We start from the raw sequence: 23,946 nt of genomic DNA, 5'->3' as shown, positions 1-23,946 counted from the left end.
ATCAAATTTCCTCTCGAGCAAGATGAACCTGCTCTCTGGGTTAAACACCAATGTGGCAACCACAAAGGGTGTTCCCTCTAATCCAAATGAAGGTTCCCTTACCATAAGTGGAATAATTTGTACTAACGACCTATCCACGCAAGCATTTTTGGAGTCTTTCTGGGTTGTATGGGACTGCCGTAAGAGTGCTATCTGAATGCCTCTTCTTTTAGGAAGCGAGTGAACTGGGTACCATTTGGTTGGGTTATTTATTCCCCTGATATTCCAGGTGGCGAGACTAGGCTTCCTTACTTATAGTGGCTTATAATGACATTTTATAATGTAATTCCAAAGCAGGCACTGTGGAATCAGCCTTAATAATATGAATTCACAATCCAATAAAAAGCTGTTGCTAGGTTCCAGTTATAGGACTAGTGCCATATTAACTTTAGAGTTTCAAATGCCTCTTTGCATAATAGCTTTAGGGTTCACGGATGTAGAATCAATCATGCTTCATCATAAACAAACTGGTTTAGATCTGTATGTTTTCTGTTGATCTAGAAATCTCTCAAATTTCTACGGGCCTCATTTACAAGAAAGTGCCACAGCGCAGCACCGCAAGCTCTTTGGCTGCGCTACACTACGTCACTTTCAGAGCACAGGGATGTAACATATTTATAACAATATGTCGCATTCCTGTGCTCTCTCCCCTGCGCTAGCGTACAATTGGCTGCCATGGTCTAACGCAGACACCCTTTCACCATGGTGCAAGGGTGCCTGCACCATGGAGATGATTGTTTATGTCAAGGAAGGTGTTCCTTCCTTTACATAAACAATCTGCAATGGTGTTTGTCAGCTTCTGTGTGTGCTGCAATAGCACACAAAGAAGTCAAAAACTTCATTTTTTTAAATGATTTTTTATGTGAAGGAAGGTGGGACACCGTTCTTCACATAAACAATCAGAAAATGCGATAACCTCATTCTATGTGTGCTGCAGAACGAGGAGAAATGAATACATTTCTCCTCGTTGCGCCTCCCTACACCTCCCAGGGGGTGACGCAGCATTCAGACGCAATTCTAGGTTTACGATTTCTCGTAAATCTGGAAATGTCTCAGGTTCCATGGGTGTTCTGTGGGAACACCCACAGCAACACACATGGAACGCCTCTTTCACGCAAAGTGCTGCGTGTAAAGGGGCCATATTTACAAGGACAGGAAAGCCAAGCAGGGTGGCTTTTCGTGTCCTTGTAAATATGGGACAGGAAAATGCGCCGCTGGTGTGTCAGCGGCACGTCACAAATAGTGGCACACCTGCGGCGCAAGGGGCTTGTACATAAGCCCCTACATGTTTAGATATGTTTGTACAAAACTCTTTTCTGCTTCCAGCGTAAAGTACTGTTGCACAGCAGTCAAAAATACCACCCCTCGCAATATTTCCCGAGGTAAATATCACCACTGAAAGGTTTGTTTTAAATATTGTTTTATTGATACGCACCAATCAAACATGACAGCATCATGTTCCCGAGGAATGAAGTCACAGTGCGCACTTGAAAACATTTCCCCAGCAGCCCCACCTCACTCCTTTCATTGCTCTCGATTGTACATAATAAACTGACAATGGTTACCTGTTACAATGCCACCGGAAGTAAAAGACAATCCAGCCCCAACAGACTCCAACAGTGCATCTCACACATTGCATGTAACACCTGCACCAGGCAGGTCCGGAACACACTGAGGTTAGACATGGGTAGTAAGGTAACAGTTTCTATTCTGCTGAACTCTGTTCATTCTCCCATGTGGAGGACGTCCCCTGCCATTCATCCAGAGACCAGCCCAGACTGAACCAAGAGATCACATCCGCGCAGGGCACTCTGTTCATTCTCCCACACGGGTCTGGGATTCTACGTAAATCATCTAATCCTCTGCCACTGCCCATCTCAACTTATCCATGAGCCACTCCGAGCACCCTGGGGGAGAGGACCCCAGCCATTTGATAGTGATGCATCTTTTTGCAAGTAAGAGACCCAACATCAGAAACTTCCTACTTAGTTTCCTGTTAGTGTGAGTGGGAAGCAAGTCTTGCAAAACAGTATGAGCTGTAACTTGTATGTCCCAACCAGTGGCCTTATTAAGACTCGTGACTATGGCATAGATTCACCAACCGAAATTGCGCTCGCAATAGCTGCGAAACAGCTATTGCGATCGCAATTACGGCTCACGCTATTCATCAAGCACAAAAACAGTAAATTGCGAATTCGCAAAAAAAAAATCGCAGAATCAATGTGGAACCCCCTTAGTGAATCTGTAACAGCGATCTTACACTTATTCTGCGAATTAATTTGCGAATTCGCAAATAAATCGCAAATTCAATTCATCAAACATCGCAAATTGTGAAAAAAACCAAAATAGCTAAATGCGAGTCGTAATTTAAGGAGAAGTCAAACCAGGTGGTAACCATGAAGTTCAATAGGGAAAGAAAAAAAAAATAATTCAAACAAGAAAAATGGGCGGGGCAAAACAAACACACTTAAGGAGACACATTAGGAGCATGAGGACATTCACAATGCCAGGTCTATACATCGTGGCAAGGCGGCTGGGCCAGACTGAAGAGGAGATATACTCCAAATACAGGCTGAATGGGGCAATGATAACCAAGCTCATCCGAGACCTTGACCCCCTGATGCAGCACCCGACAAGGAGGACCAATGCAGTGCCCACCCATGTCCAGGTCCTGGGCTGCCTGCACCTCCTGGCCTCCGGATGCTTCCAGGAGATAGTTGCAGTTGCAGGGGGGATCTCCCAGAGCACACTTTCACGCTGCCTATGGAGTTTGCTGGACTCCATGCTGACCAGGATACACCATTACATAACCTTCCCAACCACCCAACAGGACTTAAATCAAACAAAGCTTCACTTCTATAACATTGCGCAATTCCCCCGTGTAATTGGATGCATTGACTGTACCCACATCCACATCTGCCCACCCGCTGAGACAGAATACATGTACCGGAACCGCAAATCCTACGACTCACTCAACATCCAGATGGTCTGCAATGTAAAGACAATCATCACCGACATAGTGGCCCAATACCTGGGGAGCGTGCATGATTCTTTTATATTCAGGCACAGCGGCATACACACCCGCTTGGCCAGGGGTGACTTTGGCGAAGGACACCTCCTAGGTAAGTACACATGCCCACATACAGTACGTCAAGCCCATGTAGCTGCGCATGACAGGCACTGACCCTCTGCTCCTTTCCTTCAGGTGACAGCGCCTATGGCCTCCGTGAGTACCTCCTCACCCCATACCTCAACCCTGCCTCACCACAGGAACGGCGTTACAATGCTGCGCACATTCACACCAGGAATGTCATTGAACGGACATTTGGGCTGTTAAAGAGCCGATTCCGCATTCCTACATAAGACTGGTGGGGCCCTCAAATATCAGCCTGAGGTCTGCTGCCGCATTGTGGCCGTGTGTGCCATACTCCACAATATTGCTATCAAGCGGAGCATACCTGTAGAAATCTCTGGCAGTGAGTCGGAGGGGAACAACCGCCCACCTGCACATGTGCTTCATGCACGCGGGGAGAATCCTGCTGAAGGACACAGGTGCCGCAACAACATCACACTGAATTATTTCTAGTGCACCCATACCCCTCACACAACACTGCACTCATGCATGCCAAATGAAATAATGACATGACTAGGATTTGACTTTGAAATAAATTCTTATAATTATGTAAACAGGATTTTTCATTTACTTTTTGTGTTCAGAAAACATGACAACTGTATTACGTCATACAGCCCCATGATTGCGAAGCAGGCGTGCTTGTTACTTCAGCATGGCACTGCTGCTAATGGTCAGTCAATCACTGGCGCCTCCGGCCGGACGCGCCCTGTCGCCTCTCCACATCCACCTCCCCAGTATCGGGCCGTGATGCTTAACTGGGCCTGGTACTGCGGAGTCGTTCTTGTACCACCGGCAGGGACAGGCTGCTCAGACTGGATGTGCCCTCACTGGCATCATTACCCCCCCTTGCATGGGCATGGCCACACACCTGCTGGTTTTGGACAGCGGTTGTGACCTGTTCCAACGCCCTAGCAACATCCTGGCAGCATTGCACCATTTGTGGAGAAGTGTGGCTCACCGATTGTGGGGAAGTGTGGCTCACCGATTAGAGCGGCAGACCCTGAGGCAGAGGTCTGGCTCGGGACCAGGGTTCAAGTCCCGACGCGGCAGAGTCTTGGGCTCAATGTCCACGGACTCGATAATTCTCGCCTAGGTGCCTACTCTAATCATGGGTCCCACTCTGCAACTCTGGGCAATAGCTTGCTTAATCTCCACAACGGCCCCAAAAGCGCTAGGATGCCTGGCCTCACCTTGGGGGTGCCCAGTAGGGGGCATCTCACAGGGAAAGCCAGGAAGGGTTCCACAGCGGTATACAGCGCCAGGATGCCTGAAAGGTGATAGTGCGTTTTACAAGTATAAATACATACATACATACATACATTTGGATCTGCATTGCCAGGGACCGGCGTGATAGTTGGGATGTAGCATTCCCGATCAGGTGGTTAGACCTGGTATATGTTGACAGCCGTGTCAGCAGCTGGCGGTGGCGGCAGCGGGTGATGTCCTGCTGGGACACCATGATTTGGCTGTTCTCCCTCACTGCAGCCGTTAACACCTGCACGATTTCGGTGAGCTGGCTCACATTGCGCGCAGTCTTGTAAAGCTGCAGCTGCATGGCTGCCATGTGCCGTGCCTGCTTTTGGTGGACAGCTAGCATCGATGCCAAGCCCTGGATCTTGGGCATGTTGCCCCCTGTCACCTCGTGTTGCTACTTTGCGCTGCTGCCTCATCCGGCCGCTTCACTGCGACCGCACAGTGGCTGTGCGCCGTGTCTGCCTCTTGGGTGGTGGTGTGGCCTGTTCCACTGCCATGTGGGATGCATGGGGTGGTTGCTCTCCTCCTGTGGCTGCAGGGGTGGCCCTGTCCGCATGGAGAGGTGGTGGTAATGTTGCAGGTGTGTGTGAGGGTCCAGGTCGTGGGGCAGGATGGCCCTCTCCCTCAGTGTCCTCTGGGTTCTCCTCAATTTGGAGTGCCTCACTGTCTGTGCTCTGTTGTTCTGCAGCACCTGTGATGTAAATGGGTGCATGATTAATGAGATGAATCTTGCACATGGGATGTTGCAACATGCATGCAGGCTTGCATTCCCTGACTGGCTTTGGGGACATGTTTCACTTGACAGGTCTGGCTGTGTGTGGCTATCAGGGAACTATTATCACACTACAGGTCCCACAATGCAATATGGCATTTCTGATGTGCTTGGGCTGCATTACTGGGGTTATCAAATGGCTAGCTCTGGGGGCATGGGCATTGTTAGGGGACGGGGTCGCAGTTGCATGGCTCTTACCTTGGGATTGTTGGGTGGGTCGGGAGGTGTCCAGCCGAGTGACCCCCGCGGAGGCTGCAGGGTTGATGGTGTCCTCAACCAGGTCTTCAAGTGGTGTGTTGGCCACAACTGTGGGGTCTCCTTCTCCCGTGGCATGTTGCTCCCCCAGCCTCTCTGCTATGGGCTCTTTGGCACGGCCTCTGAGGTCGTACCATCTCTTCTTCAGCTCATCAGTTGAGCTCTGGGTTACTCCTACAGAGTTTACCTTCGCCCTGATGCTCTGCCAAATGCACCTCTTGTCTGCTTCAGGCACCTTCCTGGATTGTTTTCCAAAGAGCCTATCATGGTCCCTGCTGACTCCCTCAATGAGGAACTCCAGCTCCTGTTCTGAAAATTAAATTTTTCTTTTTCTGCCACTTGCACTGCTTCCTGCTGCATCCTGGGACATTCTGAAGATGGATGTGTGTCCTGTTGTGGGGCTGCAGGGTGTGTCTGATAGAGCTCAGTGCTGTGCCTCGTCCTCTCTCAAGCTCTGTGTTCAGAATGAGTGAGGGAACTGCCTACTTCCTGGTTGTGATGTCATCAATGTGCTCGAAATGCGACTTCCCGTTTTTGCGATCTTGCAATTTGCGAGATCGCAATTTGCGATTTCGGTAATTGCAAAATCGCAATTTCAACATGGAAAACAGGCGATTCTGCGATTTTTGAAGGATATAGCGAAATTCGCATTCGGCAATTGCGGTCGACTGCGAATCGCATTTTTGGATCACTTTTATTGATGTATCTCATTCTGCGATTTCTAATTTGCGATTCGGTATTTTTCGCAAATTAGAATTCGCAGAATCAGGGCTTGATGCCTCTAGGGGTATATATTTCCAGTATTGTTCCTATGGAGGGGCATTGCCATATCATGTGGAAAAAATCTGCTGTGGGGTATCTACAGCGGGGGCCTTCATCTGAGCGAGTGTCGTAAATATTATGCAGGAGTTTTGGGGATAGATAGGCCTGGTGAATGTAGTTAAATTGAATCAGTTTAAATCGCGCATTTGAAATTACTGTTTGCACTACCACATCTATTTTGTCCCATGTCTGATTGGGAAGTGTGTCCCCAGGACCCCTTCCCATCTGACGCGGTCTTTTGGTACAATCTTTGGGAGAGCTATCCTAAGGGCCCGTTAGAGCAGCAAAATTAATCTGCGCCCTCCCGCCAGTGCCAACAGAGATGTTAGTGTCAACCCTTCCTTGCAGTTGCGGAGATCTTTTTAAAATTTTTTTTTTTTATTGAGAATTCATATGGTATCAGAAAAAACATATATTATACAGAATAATCAATTCATAATACAAAACATTCTTAGAAATGCTAGCAGATCAGGTTATATAATAATACGGTTCATTAAAGTTACATTCCAAGAGAACAGGAAAAACCCCTACAATACATATATAAATACATAAGCATATAAATATACCCATAAATATATATGTAAGTAGCCAGCTAAAAAGGGAAGAAAAAAAGAGGGGGGGGGGACATTTCAGATATTTACCGGTAATCCGTACGTAAATTTGTTTCACTTATCTTCTTCCTTTTCTCTTTCAGGTTTCCTCACGCGGAGTTTCCAAGTTGCCGGCTGGTTTTCAGGCTGCGTCTTCTCAAGCTGAATGCGGCCGACTCAGCTGGCGAAGATTTGCTGCCACCTCAGCTGACAAAGGTTTGTTTCCGACTTTCTTTTCAGCGGGTATTTGATCACACTCTTCTAACTACGGGGCACACCGGAACTATCTAGAATTGCTTGGGCAGGCGAAACGAGTTTGTTTTTAAACACTCGAACGCTTATTTCTGTGAACAAGGTTTTCCTCAGAACTCGGCGCTCTCGACCTCCTCTCCTCACCGGGTCATGGCGCAGGTGAAGTGCGCTGATTCCTGAGAGCGCGCGCCTCACCTGGACTCGGCAATCTACTGAAGGGAAACACTAGACCGCAAGCCTAGACTCCAGCCTTGCGGCCATCTTGGAGTTCCGCTTGCGCGTGTGTTCTGACCATGAACCCCCTGTCGGGTTCTTTTGGGCACTATGGTGCAGCTTGTGCGAGATCGTCGCTACCTGTGGGCTAAGGGTCCTGAGCGATATCGATCATCTGCAACCGCCCGTGTTGAGAAATCTTTCTGGGAAGTGGTCTAGCGTTGGATTTTTCTCGCTTACACTCACCAATTTACTGTTGGCGAGCGCTAGTGAGGAAAAACTCTGCTCCGCTATGTAAAGTAGAGTTTTTCGGAACTCCATTTGCTCCGCGGAGTGCCAAAATCTCTCCAAACTCCCGCGAACTGAGCTATTTTCGATACTGCTGAAAATTTTAATTGGAAAGAGGCACTCATCAAGTTGCTGTACTCCCAATTTTTTTTCTTAATATTAAAACATTTTTTTATGCATTTTTGAGTTCCTCATGCACAAGCAGATAAAAACAATAGCACAGGATGATACAGAAAACACTATTAGTACAAAGGAACACCATGACATCTATTATCAGCCAAAGAATTATCAAAAGAAAGCTAACATAAAGCTTCCAATGATGTACAAGGCAATGCAAGGAGAGAGAGAAACCCTGCAGACTTCATAAATTGGCATTTCAAGCATAATTCATACGCTTGCCAATGTTGTGTAGAGCAAGCACTAAGCCTAGTGGTACGTAGGAATGTCATGTAACTGAGACGTGCTTTGTCTTAGAAAACCATGTTACATATATTGCCAAGTCAAATGCGAAGTTTCCAGCTGAATTTCTATTTGGGTTGAAATTATTGTTATACATAATTTTTTTCTGGAAAAATTAATTGAGGCAAAATTATTACAAAACATCATTTGGGGGTAAAATAATCACACCATCTATTGAATCTTGCCCTGACTAGCTAAAAGTTAATTTCAGGATGATGTACTTAAAATGTGTATGCTGGGGATTGCGTGATACACTTATCAATACTACCCTGTTCACAAATTTACTTCTGAGCTGAAGTGCATCCAATTTGTATGCTCTGGTGTGCATCTCAGTGGTATTGGCAGTGGAATTCAAAATAGTGCTTCTTACAATAGAAGGCTAATATTTAATTTAGTACTGAACAGAGGTGGCCCTTATGATCCTCTTATCCAACTATTTTAGTGATCCTAATTATGCATAAACACAACATGTCACTATCACTAAAAAGAAACTGTTTTACAAATTCAGACTACTGTTTTCGGAGGGAATACATGTCAAGCCAACTTGTACACACATGGTCAACAAGAATATTACACTCTTATTCAGTTAAGCAATATAAATATATTCAACCACCTTTATTGAAAGTTTTAGAAAAAAAGTTTTATATTTCTAACTTACAAGTATCATTTTAAGATAAGTCCACTGTGCAAATCACATTAAATTCACATTGTGTGAAAGATATTTGCTCCATATTAAATGTTTAAAAACACATAATTTGTCAATAAATGTATTATACAAATGTAAAACATATATACAAATATCCGTTTAGCGGCACTTCTTCAGCAGACGCATTGTAATATTTTTGACGGCCAACATTGTTTCTGTGCAGGTTGGTTTAATAAGAGATTCAGGAAGTAGAAAGCCATAATGTCCAGTGTCACGCAATTCAAATGCAAATGAATATGGAATCCCATTCTTGTACGCCCAATCCATTGAACTGCCAGAACTCACATCTGAAACAAAATGGATGAGTTAAAATTAATTGCATGAATAACATTTCATCATCAGAGTGGCCTGTGTGGAAAACAATGGTCTAATCCACAAAGCCTTTTTCTGTGTGTAAGTGTCTCTCATTTGTTGGAATTGAGGAATAATTTAGAGTGATATAGTAGTGGAAAATTAATTATTTTGTGGAGGAAGTGCTAAATTTGGAAGTAAATCCACTGCAGAATTCTTTCCACTATACTACTATTATGAGGAACAGGCCTGCCTGTGAATTGTCGTCTTGATTTAGCATTTATAAGGAATCTGATGATTCTCTGTTACTACTCAAATCTAAATCAGACACTCAATTGCATCTTAGTGTAGTCACGACAACTCAATTAAAAAGCTTTGTAAATCAGGCCCAAAATTATTAGCACATTTAGAACTAAGTTCACATCAATGAGGACTCTAAAGGTTATGACACACTAAAACATAGAAAAGGATAATGATATCTTGTTTTATATGTTGTACCTTACACTTATTCCTAAGTACAACACCCATCAAGCTATGCTAGTACAATCAGAAGTAGCGTAATATTTACAAATGTCTCTGTATTTTAGAATACATAGGTTAGGCGTCTGAGGTGTTACTGTACCTACCAATGTTTAGGAATCTGATCCAACATTGTTTTGAAAATGCAAGAACATATATTTTGAGATTGAGCTGAACATAAGGATATTTGTGTTATATTAAGCAAATCAGTCATTCTTGAGAAATATACTTTTGCAATTTACATTTACCTTGATTTAGTAGGCCTCTGGCTCTAAAGCATTTGCCAAGGGGCTTGAATTGAATATCTTCAGCACATGCTTAAAAGGCCAAACCAAACCATATGCCATATTTAGAAAATAATAGCATTCCAATATTGTGAATTGTTTTTAAGGTGTTTGTTAGGGCAAGGCCTGACAATGAACGAGCAGGTTGGATGAGTAGCAACTCTCTGTCACAGAGCTCTGCCTTTCTATACGACATGGAGAGATTCAGCTTCCTGCCTACACGCAGAGTGTGGACACGAGGCTCATAACACACTCATTATTTTCAGCTCGGACACTGTCAAAATTATAATCTGTCATCAGAGTATTGGCAGAAGTCAAAAGCTACAACTCTTAACCATAACTTGTGAATTTCATTGTTTTTTGGGGTTTAAGTCAATAATCAAGATGTGGCCCGCGTCACACCAATTCAGGTATATGTAGAAGTGGTCGGAGTCTGGTATAAACAGTAACAAATATCTCAAAAATGACACCAATTTTGGTAAAACACTTCACATTAAATCAAAAACCACAAATGTCATTCGAAAAAGAACAGGTTCACACATTCGGTGCATATTTATTTTGCACATAGTGACTTATAGAATGCATGAGTTTAGAAGGTATTGCAATTAATGCATTCATAACATAAGCAAAATTAGAAAGCGTACATTTCTATACAGTAAACACAATCATGTGTATTGGAGCGCTCACGGTGCATGGAAAAAAGGGGTATTTAGAGGGGATGGGTGTGTGGGAATACAAGTGAGGACCGGGTAAAGGTGGTGTGACCAAGTTGAAATCACAGTGAGAAGTGAAAGCCTTTACAGTCTATGTACAGATCAATTGGGTTCCAAAGTGGTCTCAAACATAGGTTCCGTGAACATCCATTAATGAGTCCTATGTTTGGAACAGAATACAGTATCGGTTGTCGACGTTTCGACCCCTGATGGTAAGGGTTTTTCAGAACCTCAGGCTGGGGTCTTCCTCAGGACATGTGGTGGGGCAGGAGCGCCTATGGGTAAGGTGAAAGCAGTGAATGTATCTAATCGTTAAAAAATATATATATAGGGTGCACTCGAACTAGAGGGGTAGGTTACCTACTTGGTTAGGGTCCGTTTGGACCTCGAACTTGGACCTCCAGGGTTCCTAAGTTGTAAGGTGAGCCTGTAGATGGAGTGAGAGAATCAGCGTTACAGTGGGCCGCCCAACACGTGGATGGAGCACCTGTGTAACGGACATACAAATTCAAAACAGGGGGAGCACTTACTGGCAGCTTTTCATAAATCCGGTTTGCTTGCGTGGGATTCAAATGCCCAATAGACCGGCCGGTCCATGGGTGGAATCCGATTGATTCTGAAAGTAAATGGATGCAAAGGGTTGGTTTCAGTCAGGACCAGATAACCAAAACTGCCGCCAAAATCACATTGTAATAGTTTGTGAATTGCGCGGTAACAAGCGTCAAAGGGACGATGTACGCTAAAACAAAAATGAACCATCATACTCGTCATTTAATAAGGTAAAACGGCAAGCTGCCCAATAACTGAAACGACCGCCAAGATCACATTACAGTGGTTTGTGATTTGCGCGGTATCAAGCGTCGAGGGGAAGGTGTACGCTGAAACGAGTTTAAACCATCATACTCGTCATTTAGGGTAAAGGGCGGCTAGGTACATAGTCAAAAGCCCACAGCGGCGTTGCAAATACGCGCGGGTGATTGCCAGTGAACTAGCTAGAAAAATCAGCGGTGGTGGGGCAGAGGGAAAACAAACCGCCGAAGTCGATCACTGGTCAAATTTCAAGTGTGCATTTAAATTCTACACATTTAGGCATTGTAGATGGGTCCAAGTATCCTACTGTGGTGCCTGGGGGACGCGCTGGAAAACGTCCTGACTCACCTATCTTTACTCGACTTGCCGCGGGGCTGGTCTGACTCGTGCGTCTGCTCCGGCTGTCAATGTTGAAAGGAGCCGCCGCGAGGTGCCGGCGCTAAATGCTGCTGGTGGGCTCGCCGCGTGTCGGCCAATCACCGACCGGTGAGCCCGGGGAGCGGAAAAAAGTCACTTATGGTAGATAGAAGCTCGAAGATATCCACAAGGGGATATAGAACCACATTGTTTATGTCAAATGATCAAACATTGGGGGTGTATCTATCTGTAAAGATTTGGGCAGGGTGTGTATTCACAAAAAGGCGCAAACAGATCAAACTGCGCCCGGGTGGTATACAGGCAATTTGGTAATTATGTGCATCTCGGTGAGGATAGTCACAGTGGATGCCAGATTAAGGCAGATGTTATACACGGTGGCAAGGTTAGCCCCAAGTGCACAGTAGATAATGGGTAGGGGCCGCAAAGTGACCGCATACCGTAAAGGCCATCCGTGTGGAGTATAGAAGCGTATGTTGTCAAAGTTGGGTTAGTGAGGAAGTGAGAACTATCGGTGGACCCATTATTGGGGTGGATTGTAGGAGATGTCATTCCTACATCATGTATACAGGCCACACATAATTGTGAAATCGACAATTACAACATAGTCATTCACTTCTAAGCCTGATCACTGTATATCACTCTGTATAGTACATATCAGATCAAAAGCATTTGCCCAACATGATTATCAAGCAGACTAATATAGTAGTTATGAAGCCCACACCAATTGTAACATAGACATTTACTTACACGTGGGGCAAATGTTTGTGATCTGCTATGCACTTCATTGAGTGGTGTATGTAGAGGGACCAGGTTTATAAGTGAATGTTCATGGTATAATTGAACCTGTATCATCTTAACCACTACATTGGTCTGCTTGTAATCACGTTGGGCAAATGCTTTTGATTGGCTATGTACCCCACTAAGTACGGTATGTACAGGGTCTAGGCTTATAAGTAAATGTCTATGTTACAATTGATGTGGGCTTCATAACTACTATATTAGTCTGCTTGATAATCATGTTGGGCAAATGCTTTTGATCTGATATGTACTATACAGAGTGATATACAGTGATCAGGCTTAGAAGTGAATGACTATGTTGTAATTGTCGATTTCACAATTATGTGTGGCCTGTATACATGATGTAGGAATGACATCTCCTACAATCCACCCCAATAATGGGTCCACCGATAGTTCTCACTTCCTCACTAACCCAACTTTGACAACATACGCTTCTATACTCCACACGGATGGCCTTTACGGTATGCGGTCACTTTGCGGCCCCTACCCATTATCTACTGTGCACTTGGGGCTAACCTTGCCACCGTGTATAACATCTGCCTTAATCTGGCATCCACTGTGACTATCCTCACCGAGATGCACATAATTACCAAATTGCCTGTATACCACCCGGGCGCAGTTTGATCTGTTTGCGCCTTTTTGTGAATACACACCCTGCCCAAATCTTTACAGATAGATACACCCCAAAGGTTTGATCATTTGACATAAACAATGTGGTTCTATATCCCCTTGTGGATATCTTCGAGCTTCTATCTACCATAAGTGACTTTTTTCCGCTCCCCGGGCTCACCGGTCGGTGATTGGCCGACACGCGGCGAGCCCACCAGCAGCATTTAGCGCCGGCACCTCGCGGCGGCTCCTTTCAACATTGACAGCCGGAGCAGACGCACGAGTCAGACCAGCCCCGCGGCAAGTCGAGTAAAGATAGGTGAGTCAGGACGTTTTCCAGCGCGTCCCCCAGGCACCACAGTAGGATACTTGGACCCATCTACAATGCCTAAATGTGTAGAATTTAAATGCACACTTGAAATTTGACCAGTGATCGACTTCGGCGGTTTGTTTTCCCTCTGCCCCACCACCGCTGATTTTTCTAGCTAGTTCACTGGCAATCACCCGCGCGTATTTGCAACGCCGCTGTGGGCTTTTGACTATGTACCTAGCCGCCCTTTACCCTAAATGACGAGTATGATGGTTTAAACTCGTTTCAGCGTACACCTTCCCCTCGACGCTTGATACCGCGCAAATCACAAACCACTGTAATGTGATCTTGGCGGTCGTTTCAGTTATTGGGCAGCTTGCCGTTTTACCTTATTAAATGACGAGTATGATGGTTCATTTTTGTTTTAGCGTACATCGTCCCTTTGACGCTTGTTACCGCGCAATTCACAAACTATTACAATGTGATTTTGGCGGCAGTTTTGGTTATCTGGTCCTGACTGAAACCAACCCTTTGCATCCATTTACTTTCAGAATCAATCGGATTCCACCCATGGACCGGCCGGTCTATTGGGCATTTGAATCCCACGCAAGCAAACCGGATTTATGAAAAGCTGCCAGTAAGTGCTCCCCCTGTTTTGAATTTGTATGTCCGTTACACAGGTGCTCCATCCACGTGTTGGGCGGCCCACTGTAACGCTGATTCTCTCACTCCATCTACAGGCTCACCTTACAACTTAGGAACCCTGGAGGTCCAAGTTCGAGGTCCAAACGGACCCTAACCAAGTAGGTAACCTACCCCTCTAGTTCGAGTGCACCCTATATATATATTTTTTAACGATTAGATACATTCACTGCTTTCACCTTACCCATAGGCGCTCCTGCCCCACCACATGTCCTGAGGAAGACCCCAGCCTGAGGTTCTGAAAAACCCTTACCATCAGGGGTCGAAACGTCGACAACCGATACTGTATTCTGTTCCAAACATAGGACTCATTAATGGATGTTCACGGAACCTATGTTTGAGACCACTTTGGAACCCAATTGATCTGTACATAGACTGTAAAGGCTTTCACTTCTCACTGTGATTTCAACTTGGTCACACCACCTTTACCCGGTCCTCACTTGTATTCCCACACACCCATCCCCTCTAAATACCCCTTTTTTCCATGCACCGTGAGCGCTCCAATACACATGATTGTGTTTACTGTATAGAAATGTACGCTTTCTAATTTTGCTTATGTTATGAATGCATTAATTGCAATACCTTCTAAACTCATGCATTCTATAAGTCACTATGTGCAAAATAAATATGCACCGAATGTGTGAACCTGTTCTTTTTCGAATGACATTTGTGGTTTTTGATTTAATGTGAAGTGTTTTACCAAAATTGGTGTCATTTTTGAGATATTTGTTACTGTTTATACCAGACTCCGACCACTTCTACATATACCTGATTAACTGACCCAGGTCAGAGAGTTCTTAGGGTCTACCCCGTTGTAACTCACCACACCAATTCAGGGGCCGCAGCTGTCCCGAAGAGGAGGCCTAGCAGGGGTGTGGATCATCGCCGCCCAGCGAGTCCCCAGCTGGCCGTACAGCAGGAATATCAACAGCGGTGGCTGCTGTCCCAGCCAGGGCGGCCCGCCAGTCAGGAGCACGGGCAGCTCCAATCCGATGGCCTTTGTCACTGTTGGTGTAGCCAGGTTGGGCCCAGCAGGGCTCAATAGCTCGCTCCTCAGGCTCGCCTGCGGCCCCTGTCGCCGTAGGTCATTCGTGGAGGGTTGGGCTCGTCCGCATGGCTGGATGTCCCAGCCCCGTATCTTCACATTTGAGGTAAGGAGCAGGGGACAGCTCACTGACAGCTCAGCCAGCATCACGGACAGTGTCGGTGCTGAGGGCTGCAATATTTAAGCCTGAAAGCCGCTGATGGTGGGCTAACGATTCCCGAGCTTCACACCTGTATGGCTATCTTGGTCACTGGCATGGCCGTGCCCTTTGTAACTCTTTAATGAAGTTTTTTTTTAAATGATCTTCAAATGTTTTTGGACACATATGTTAGGTCTTATAATCAATTCAAACCATAACTTCACCTTGACAGAAGTTTTTTGCAGGGAATTTCAGCTTTTTTGATGGCATACTACAGCCATAATCTATGAAAGTATCCACAATCCCTTTGCCTTGGCCCTACAGCAAACTGGCTTTAGTCAGGGGAACCCTGCGGTGGGTCAAGCACTATGGCCAACCCCCTTCAAGTGACCAACCCGCCACAGGCAACCAATCTCGACTGCACCTGCCCCTTGGCCATGCTTAATGGGGATTGGCAGCAACACCCAGCATGCAAGTCTCTTAACTGAACCTGGACTAACCCATGGATTTAAATTTCTTGAGTGTACCATTTTGTGCCCTCGGACTTCAGTGATAATGGTTCTTGCAAGTCAGTGAACCACTTTGTCATGTGTGAATATGTATAAATACAAACAAATGTATGTATTCATACATATACATATGTATGTATTTACACATATATATGTATGTATTTACACATATACATACACACACACACACACACACATATATATATATATCCAGTTATCTCTGAGCCTCAACAAGGATGTGAACAACACTTCAAGGTGGTTTCCAAAGATTCATTACTCAAGAAATGACATGTCTACGCATTGTGGTTGTTGCCTGCAACCTTGGTCACGACAGCGAACACCGTTTTCTCTCTTCATTAAATATATCAAATGAAATAAACACAAAAGAAGGAATTTGCGGTGCAGGTCACTCGAGGCTGGTCTGCGCCATCTTATAACGTGCAAATTTTCATATGAAAACACTGATTCCACAAATAATCTCTCCTTTTAGTCCCCCAATGCCCAAAAAACAGTTGTAATAAATTAGTGATAAAAATTACCACAGTTGGGGACAGCGCCACCTTCAATAAGTAGAAAACAAATAAAACATTAAATTCTACGAATGTCTAAAACAGTGACAGATCATAATAAAACAATTACAGGGGCAAAAAGGGGGAATCACTATTTTGATCAAATCCAAAGTTCAAAATATAAGGACACCAAATATGCTTATAATATTAAAATCAGGTGCACAATTACTAACTTGATTGTGGCTAAATGCCACCAATATACCAACTATTATGTGATCAACTCACCATTAAAGTGCTCAGTGCGAACCCATATGTTAAAATACAAGGCTCTTGTGGTATCGTGTTGGTGTTGCGCGCGTGTGAGTCTCGTGTTGTGTGCGTGTGTGTACCCGTATGCGCGTGTGTGCATGTGCTCGTGTGGAATGCGTGGAATGTATGCAAGAGCGAATGCTGGGGAGTCAGTTACTGGAAGGGAGGACGGAGGACGTACTATCGTGTTGTTGCTGTACTGCTATTACTTATATGTTAATAAAGATCAACTGAAGAACCTACATGCCTACGGAACCTTCTTACAATACATGGCGACGAGCGGGATTTGCAGCAGCAACATCGATTTTTTTTAATTTTTTCTACTTTTAAATCTTGTTGGACCAGTGAATATTATTGCTATCAATTACTAACCAACGGATTACTTCTAAAAGACTTTCAACTACAACAGTGAGTAACTTCTGGCTGAACTTTTTGTGAAAATTAAGAAGTTACCTTAAACTATCCACTGCAACGTATGATGCATCTTTTAAACTGAATGACTCGTGAAGAACAGTTGCGCGTGCAGTTGATCTCCTAGTCTTCCCGTAGTTGATCGTCATCATCGTGATAGTGTCATCACGTACTACGCACAACGTGTGGCCATTTTGGATGTGTTTTCCTTGCATTAACGCGTCAACAGAGTATCATAGCGACGCGATCAAGACAACATCTGAGTAACGCGATAGGCAGTAACTTAGCAACGCGATCAAAACAACATTGAGCAACGCGTTCAACACTGCATTTTACCAACGTGTTCAGATGTTCAGATAAATAAACACATACACGGCGTTTATAAGTAAAATTAACGCTGGCCATCCAGTTAGTCTACGTTGTGGGTAATATCTTATTTACTATTTTTTTTACAATTACAAAATTTTTTTTTCTTTTCTCTCATACTACTTGAACTTTGGTGAACTTTTTGTACAAGTGGAACTTCATATCAACCTGGACTTTGGTGAACTGTTTGCGCAAGTATTTGAAAATTTTTTTTTCTTCTTTTATTTTGCAAGTGTTAAATTATATTTCTCTTATATTGTGGTTATAATGTCTTCAATTCATCCACCTCCATTTTTTCTGGCGGAATCTGGTGAACCTCCTATTGCATGGGATCTTTGGATTGATATGTTTGAGGCTTATGTTGAAGTGTTAAATGAAGAAGAACCTTCTCAAGATAGGAAGGTATCACTACTTAAACATAGATTAGGTGCTGTAGGGTTGAGGGAGTTTAAAAATCTACCAAAAATTGAAAATGCTGGTGATATGGGCGCTTATCAGTGTGCTGTTAAACAGATGCAGGAAAGATTTGGAAGGAAAATTAACGTAGTGATGGAAAGGTTTAAGTTTTATTCAAGGGCTCAAAAAAGCGATGAGTCAATTGATCAATTTATTTCTGCCTTAAGGGGTTTAGCAGTCACTTGTGAATTTGAAACCATCACATATGATCAGGTTTTGCGGGACCAGATTCTTATGAAGACTAAATCCAAAAAAATCCAGGAGAAATTATGGTCGTCTGGCAGCACTTCATTGAAGAATGCAATTGAAGTCGCTAGAGGCGTGGAAATAAATGACCAATGCATTCGTGAAGTCAGAAATGAAAAAAATGATAGTGATTCTGCATCTATCAATGCTGTGAATAAGGTTGATAGTTATAAACCCAAGACCGATAGTAGGACTAGTTATTCATCTTACTCTAATAAAAAGGGGAATAAAAAAACTTATGTAAAAACTGGTGAATCAAAAAAGTTTGCATGTTTTAGATGTGGATCTTTGACGCATCTAGCTAATTATAAGTGGTGTCCTGCTCTTGACAAAATTTGCACTAATTGTAAAAAAAAGGGACACTTTACTAAGGTCTGTCGAGATTTCAAAGCTAAAGTTAACTATTTACAAAGTGATGAACAAGATGACATTAATTGTGTTCATGCTAATAACCAAGATGATGCTTTCTATGTTGTAGGTGATGTATGTAGCATACAGGATGAATCTTTTAAAGAAACAAGTAAGGTGAAAAAATTACCGTCCTGCCTGGTCACTATTGATGGGTTGGAGGTAAAGGTCATGGTAGACTCTTGTGCATGGTACACCATTATGGGCATGGATTTGTTTAAATCTCTGTGGCCTACTAGACCATTATTAGGTCCTGATGTACGACCTGGTAGTTACACTGGGCATAAAATACCTTTAGAAGGGTTCATAATTGCCGTAATAATCTTTGGCGGTAATTCGTGCCAGGGTAAAATTTATGTGGCCGACAAAGGTGCAACTATTTTGGGGTGGCCACACATTTTTGATTTAGGCATGATAATTGACCCCAGACGGGAATGTCCTGTTTATTCTATTCAAGATGAATGCATTCAGAATGATACTTATTCAAACTTACAAGAAAAATTTCCTGATGTGTTTTCAAATGGGATTGGCAAAATGGTTGGGTTCAAACATAAAATAATATTAAGAGAGGGCGCATGTCCTATTCGACAAAAACTTAGGAATGTTCCCATCAGTTATAGGGAAAAATTAGGTGAGATACTTAAGAAACTATGTAGCGATGGCATTGTTGAACCTGTGGAAAGTTCAGATTGGGTTTCGCCAGTCGTGATTTCGCTTAAATCTAATGGCGATTTACGACTGTGCGTAGACCTAAGATGTTTAAATGAAGCTATTTGGGTGGACACATTCCCTCTTCCTAATCTGCAGGAGCTTACATCATCTGTTGGTGGCTCATCTTGGTTTTCCAAGATTGACTTAACCAGCGCGTACCATCAAATTGTATTAGATGATGATTCTAGACATTGTACTGCCTTCATAACTACAGAAGGAATGTTCAGGTACAAACGAATGCCATTTGGTCTCGCCAGTGCTTCGGCTGTTTTCCAAAGGGAAATGTGCAGAGTTTTACAAGGCATTGAGAATGCCAAGGTCTTTCAAGATGACATTTTAATATATGGGAAAGACAAAGAATGTCACGATAAAAGTTTATTTGAGGTTCTAGATGCGTTGAGAAAGAGTGGTTTAACCATAAAAAATGAGAAATGTGTTTTTGGAAAATCTGAAGTTGAATATTTAGGACATGTGATATCTAAAGATGGGATCCGACCTAAAATCAGTCATGTTGATGCTATCTTAGCCGTTCCGGAGCCCAATAGCAAAGAGAAATTGATGTCATTTCTTGGACTCACTGAGTTTTATTCACGTTTTATTGAAAACTATGCTTCAAAGGTTGAACCTTTGAGATTGTTATTAAAAAGAGGTGCAGTATTTACATGGGGTGAGCAACAAAAGACATGTTTTGAGGAAGTGAAGAAGGAGATAGTTACCACTCCTTGTCTGAAACCATTTGTGCCAACGGCTGAATGTGTATTATCTGTGGATGCATCTGGTTATGGAATTGGTGCTGTATTTTCCCAGCGAGTTAAATCTGAAAAATGGGTAGTAGCATATGCTTCACGCACCTTGACTCAAGCGGAGCGGAACTATTCCGTGATTGAGAAAGAGTTATTGGCGGCTTCATGGGCAGCTGAAAGATTTCGAATGTATGTCTGGGGGAGGAAATTTAGAATTTGTACGGATCACAAACCATTAGTGAATATTTTAAGACCTGAGGGAGGAAAAAACTTAACTCCAAGGTTGGCTCGATTAGCTTCAAAGTTGCAGATGTTTAATTTTAGCATAGAGTATATCCCGGGTAAAGATAATGTAGTTGCTGATGGATTATCCAGATTACCCAATGCAGATTCCAAGGAGGTTATAACCAATACTGATTGTGAAGTAGCATTCACCACTAAGGATGTATTTCTTGTTGGGATGCAGGATGCCATTAGCGGTATCTCGGAGACATCATGGATGAATGAGATGGAGAAAGACATAGTCCTGAAGGAGATTAAACGTTTTATCGTTGAGGGTTGGCCAAGGGAGTCCAGTTTACGTGGTGAATGTGTTGCATTTTCCAAAATTAAAGATGAATTGTGTATAGCCAATGATATCATCCTAAGGGGCGACAGGATCGTTCCCCCTGTGGGCTTAAGAAAGGTTATTGCTGAGAGAAGCCACTTAGGACATGGTGGTATGTCTAGTTCGAAGAAAAGGGTCAAGGAGTGGTTTTGGTGGCCAGGGTTAGATTCTATGGTGGACCGCCTAGTAAGAGATTGCAAGATTTGTTGTACTAGCGATAAAGTAGTTAAACCATTACATGTACCATTAACCATGGTTGAATTACCTGAGTATCCGTGGCAAAAAGTAGCTATTGATTTTATGGGGCCATTTTCTGCTTTATCATCCACGGAATGTTATGCCATTGTACTAGTGGATTATTATTCTAAATGGCCCGAGGTAAGGATGGTAAGTGGGATGTCATCAGATGTGGTTATTGAGTTTTTAGAAGACGTATTTTCTAGAGAGGGTGTTCCTGAAATATTAGTTTCTGACAATGGTCCCCAATTTGTGTCACAGAAGATGGAAGAGTTTTTACATGTGATGGGTATCAAACATGTTAGATCTTCATTATATCACCCAGAAGGCAACGGCCAAGTTGAACGCTTCAACAGAGTAGTCAAGGAAGCAATTGAGTTGGCTTTAAGTGCAGGGTTGCCTTGGAGGAAAGCCTTGCAAGAAAGACTGACTGCTTATCGTGTTACCCCCCATTCAGCTACAGGGAGAACGCCCTTCGAGATCTTGAGGGGCAGGAAACCTTTCTCTGGGTTGGTGCCTTGGTGGTTAAGGAAAAGGAATAATAAAATGCAATACGACACTGGAAATATTGATAAAGAAATCAGAACCGAGGTTAAGAAATATCAAGATCGCAACCAGCGGCACCATGGTAGTAAACCAGCTTGGCCTCTAGTTCGGATTGGTCAGTTGGTCAGGGTGAAGAACCCCAGGAAAGTGTTGAAGGGTGAAAGTGTATGGTCCAAACCTTTAAAAGTGATTAAGGTTTTTGGTAGTGCTGTTGAATTAGAAGATGGAAAAAGATGGAATTTTCGTCAATTGAGTTTTTGTAATGAGAGGGGTGGTGTGGCTGGTGCACATCATGATCGTGGATCTTGTAGTGGCTATTTTCTGAGTGATGAGTTTGGTTTTGCAAAAGAATTGGAGTTATCTAGTGATGCAAACAGTGGCGGTACTGGTAGTTGTAGTACTGATTGTGATCCTGGTGATGGTGTTGAGGACGTTGGTGATGTTAGACCTGCTTCCCCTCATTCTGGCGTTGATGATGGGTATCTCCGACGTGGTGATAGAGTAAGGAAGTTGCCTGCCCGATTTGCTGATTATAGATTAGGTTGATTCTGTGTGGGTGCTTAGCTTTTCTGAGGAGGAGGGTGTGTGGTATCGTGTTGGTGTTGCGCGCGTGTGAGTCTCGTGTTGTGTGCGTGTGTGTATCCGTATGCGCGTGTGTGCATGTGCTCGTGTGGAATGCGTGGAATGTATGCAAGAGCGAATGCTGGGGAGTCAGTTACTGGAAGGGAGGACGGAGGACGTACTATCGTGTTGTTGCTGTACTGCTATTACTTATATGTTAATAAAGATCAACTGAAGAACCTACATGCCTACGGAACCTTCTTACAATAGCTCTCAAGGAGACAACAATTCCTTCAATATTACATAATGTTCTTGCACTTAAATAGTATCCAGTATGAATTGTTACTTAGCCACATTATTTCATAATTGAACATAAAACAATATACGCCAACTCACTTGGTTAATAGTACTAAAATAACAGGAGAGAAAAACCCAAGTGGGTGACTGTAAAATCATTATTAAACCTCAAATAGTACATAAAAATAAAGTTGATCATTCACTAATATGTGTGCTAGAACCAACTGGGTCTAATGATGAAATGTAAGTCCCTAACAATGTTGTTAAAAAATGAGTGGCCTTGTAAATATCAGTGGAAATTATTTTAAAAAAACAACACCAATCCTGGAGAAAATATATACTTATATGTCAAATTAAAAGACAAATAACTATTCAAAGCGCCCAGAGGAAGCCATGCATAGGAGTCTAAACTCATTGTTTTTTGGGGTTTAAGTCATAACCATTGTTGTGCTTTAACTCCTAAAAAAAAAGACTTTATATAATTTTCAAAATAATTATATACAAACCCATTACATGGGTTAAGGCACATTAAATAGTGTTACCAGTGGAAGGTGAGCATTCAATATTGTATAGTACAGAAACAGCATTCTGTCCTGCATTTCCAGCTGTGATTACAGATAGATAACAGTACAGCGTTATCGTTGGAGTTCTGCCAGCATTCTATGATGTTGTGAGGCTCGCATGTATTTACGGTGGTGTTGTTGTCCTGTGCTAGAAGGTAGTCCTGCAGTGACTGCCAGATATCCTTAGGTCTGGAGGTGGGTGGCTGGAGTGTAGAATAGATTTTGCTCATAGAAATGCAAGTGACTAAGCTTGTTATCCAAGCTTAAACTGTCGGCCTGATGTTGTTACTCCAATGTAGCACTATCCACCATTTAGCGAGTAATAGTGCAATGGCCCGTGTCTGCGCACCAATTTTGGAATGTTTGCCACAAAGCCTAAAGAGCGCTAGGAAGGGGTCAGGGAGGAGTGCAATGTCAATCCTTCATTCATTTAATTTCATTAGTCTTTATTTCGATTTAGAAATCATAAAAGACAACATAATAAAAAAGACTAAACATTACACAATTGAACCTATAAATTAGCATTTCGTTCGACAGATTGTCATAATACCACAAAGCAGTGCAAGGTTAAGACCAATTATCATGTCAATCATTAGTGAGAGGTGTTCGAATATAGTGCTCCAATATTGACTAATATGTGGGCAGGACCATGTGAGGTGAGCAAAGTCAGCATCAGGTGCGTTACATTTTGGACAGTTGGAGGATCTGTCAGGGTCTATTTTGGCGATCGTGGTGGGGGTGACGTATGCCCTTTGTAAGAATTTAAAATGAAGCTGCTTATGTCGGTGATGTGGAGATATAAGTTTGGTGTGCTCACAGCAATAGTGCAATACTTTATCCAGCCGGCAGCCACCACATTATAAATAGGTCCAGTTGTGTGGCTTGTGTAAACCGTATAAAATCTGTTTGAGAGATGATATGACCATTAGGGAAAATGTCTCCCATTGTATGGCGATAAAATGTTCTAAGTGTACGTTGCTGGGTATTTCCAGTGGTTATTGGCTAGTGGGAGTAGGGGGAGAACAGGGGACCCTTTCCCAGGATCGATTACTTTTCTGCCAAGCCATCTCATAGTGGACAGTGTCT

At 43.4% G+C, this 23,946-nt stretch overlaps 1 protein-coding gene across 2 annotated transcripts in view; it reads right to left on the bottom strand.

Annotated features, from left to right (window-relative positions):
* Positions 1-8,032: 8,032 nt before the first annotated feature.
* The window catches only part of CPA6 (carboxypeptidase A6), a 919,575-nt gene continuing 903,661 nt past the window's right edge, over positions 8,033-23,946 (bottom strand). The window contains exon 11 of one of the 2 annotated variants that reach the window (XM_078687190.1): positions 8,033-9,070. In XM_078687190.1, the coding sequence (XP_078543316.1) occupies positions 8,883-9,070 (188 nt within the window). In that variant the 3' untranslated portion in view covers positions 8,033-8,882. The remainder of the gene's footprint in view (positions 9,071-23,946) is intronic. The other variant, XM_078687189.1, reaches the window with a different exon arrangement.

This window comes from Lissotriton helveticus, chromosome 4_1 (assembly GCF_964261635.1).
Source record: "Lissotriton helveticus chromosome 4_1, aLisHel1.1, whole genome shotgun sequence".
Lineage (NCBI taxonomy): Eukaryota > Metazoa > Chordata > Amphibia > Caudata > Salamandridae > Lissotriton > Lissotriton helveticus.
This window is presented reverse-complemented; position numbering and strand designations above follow the sequence as displayed.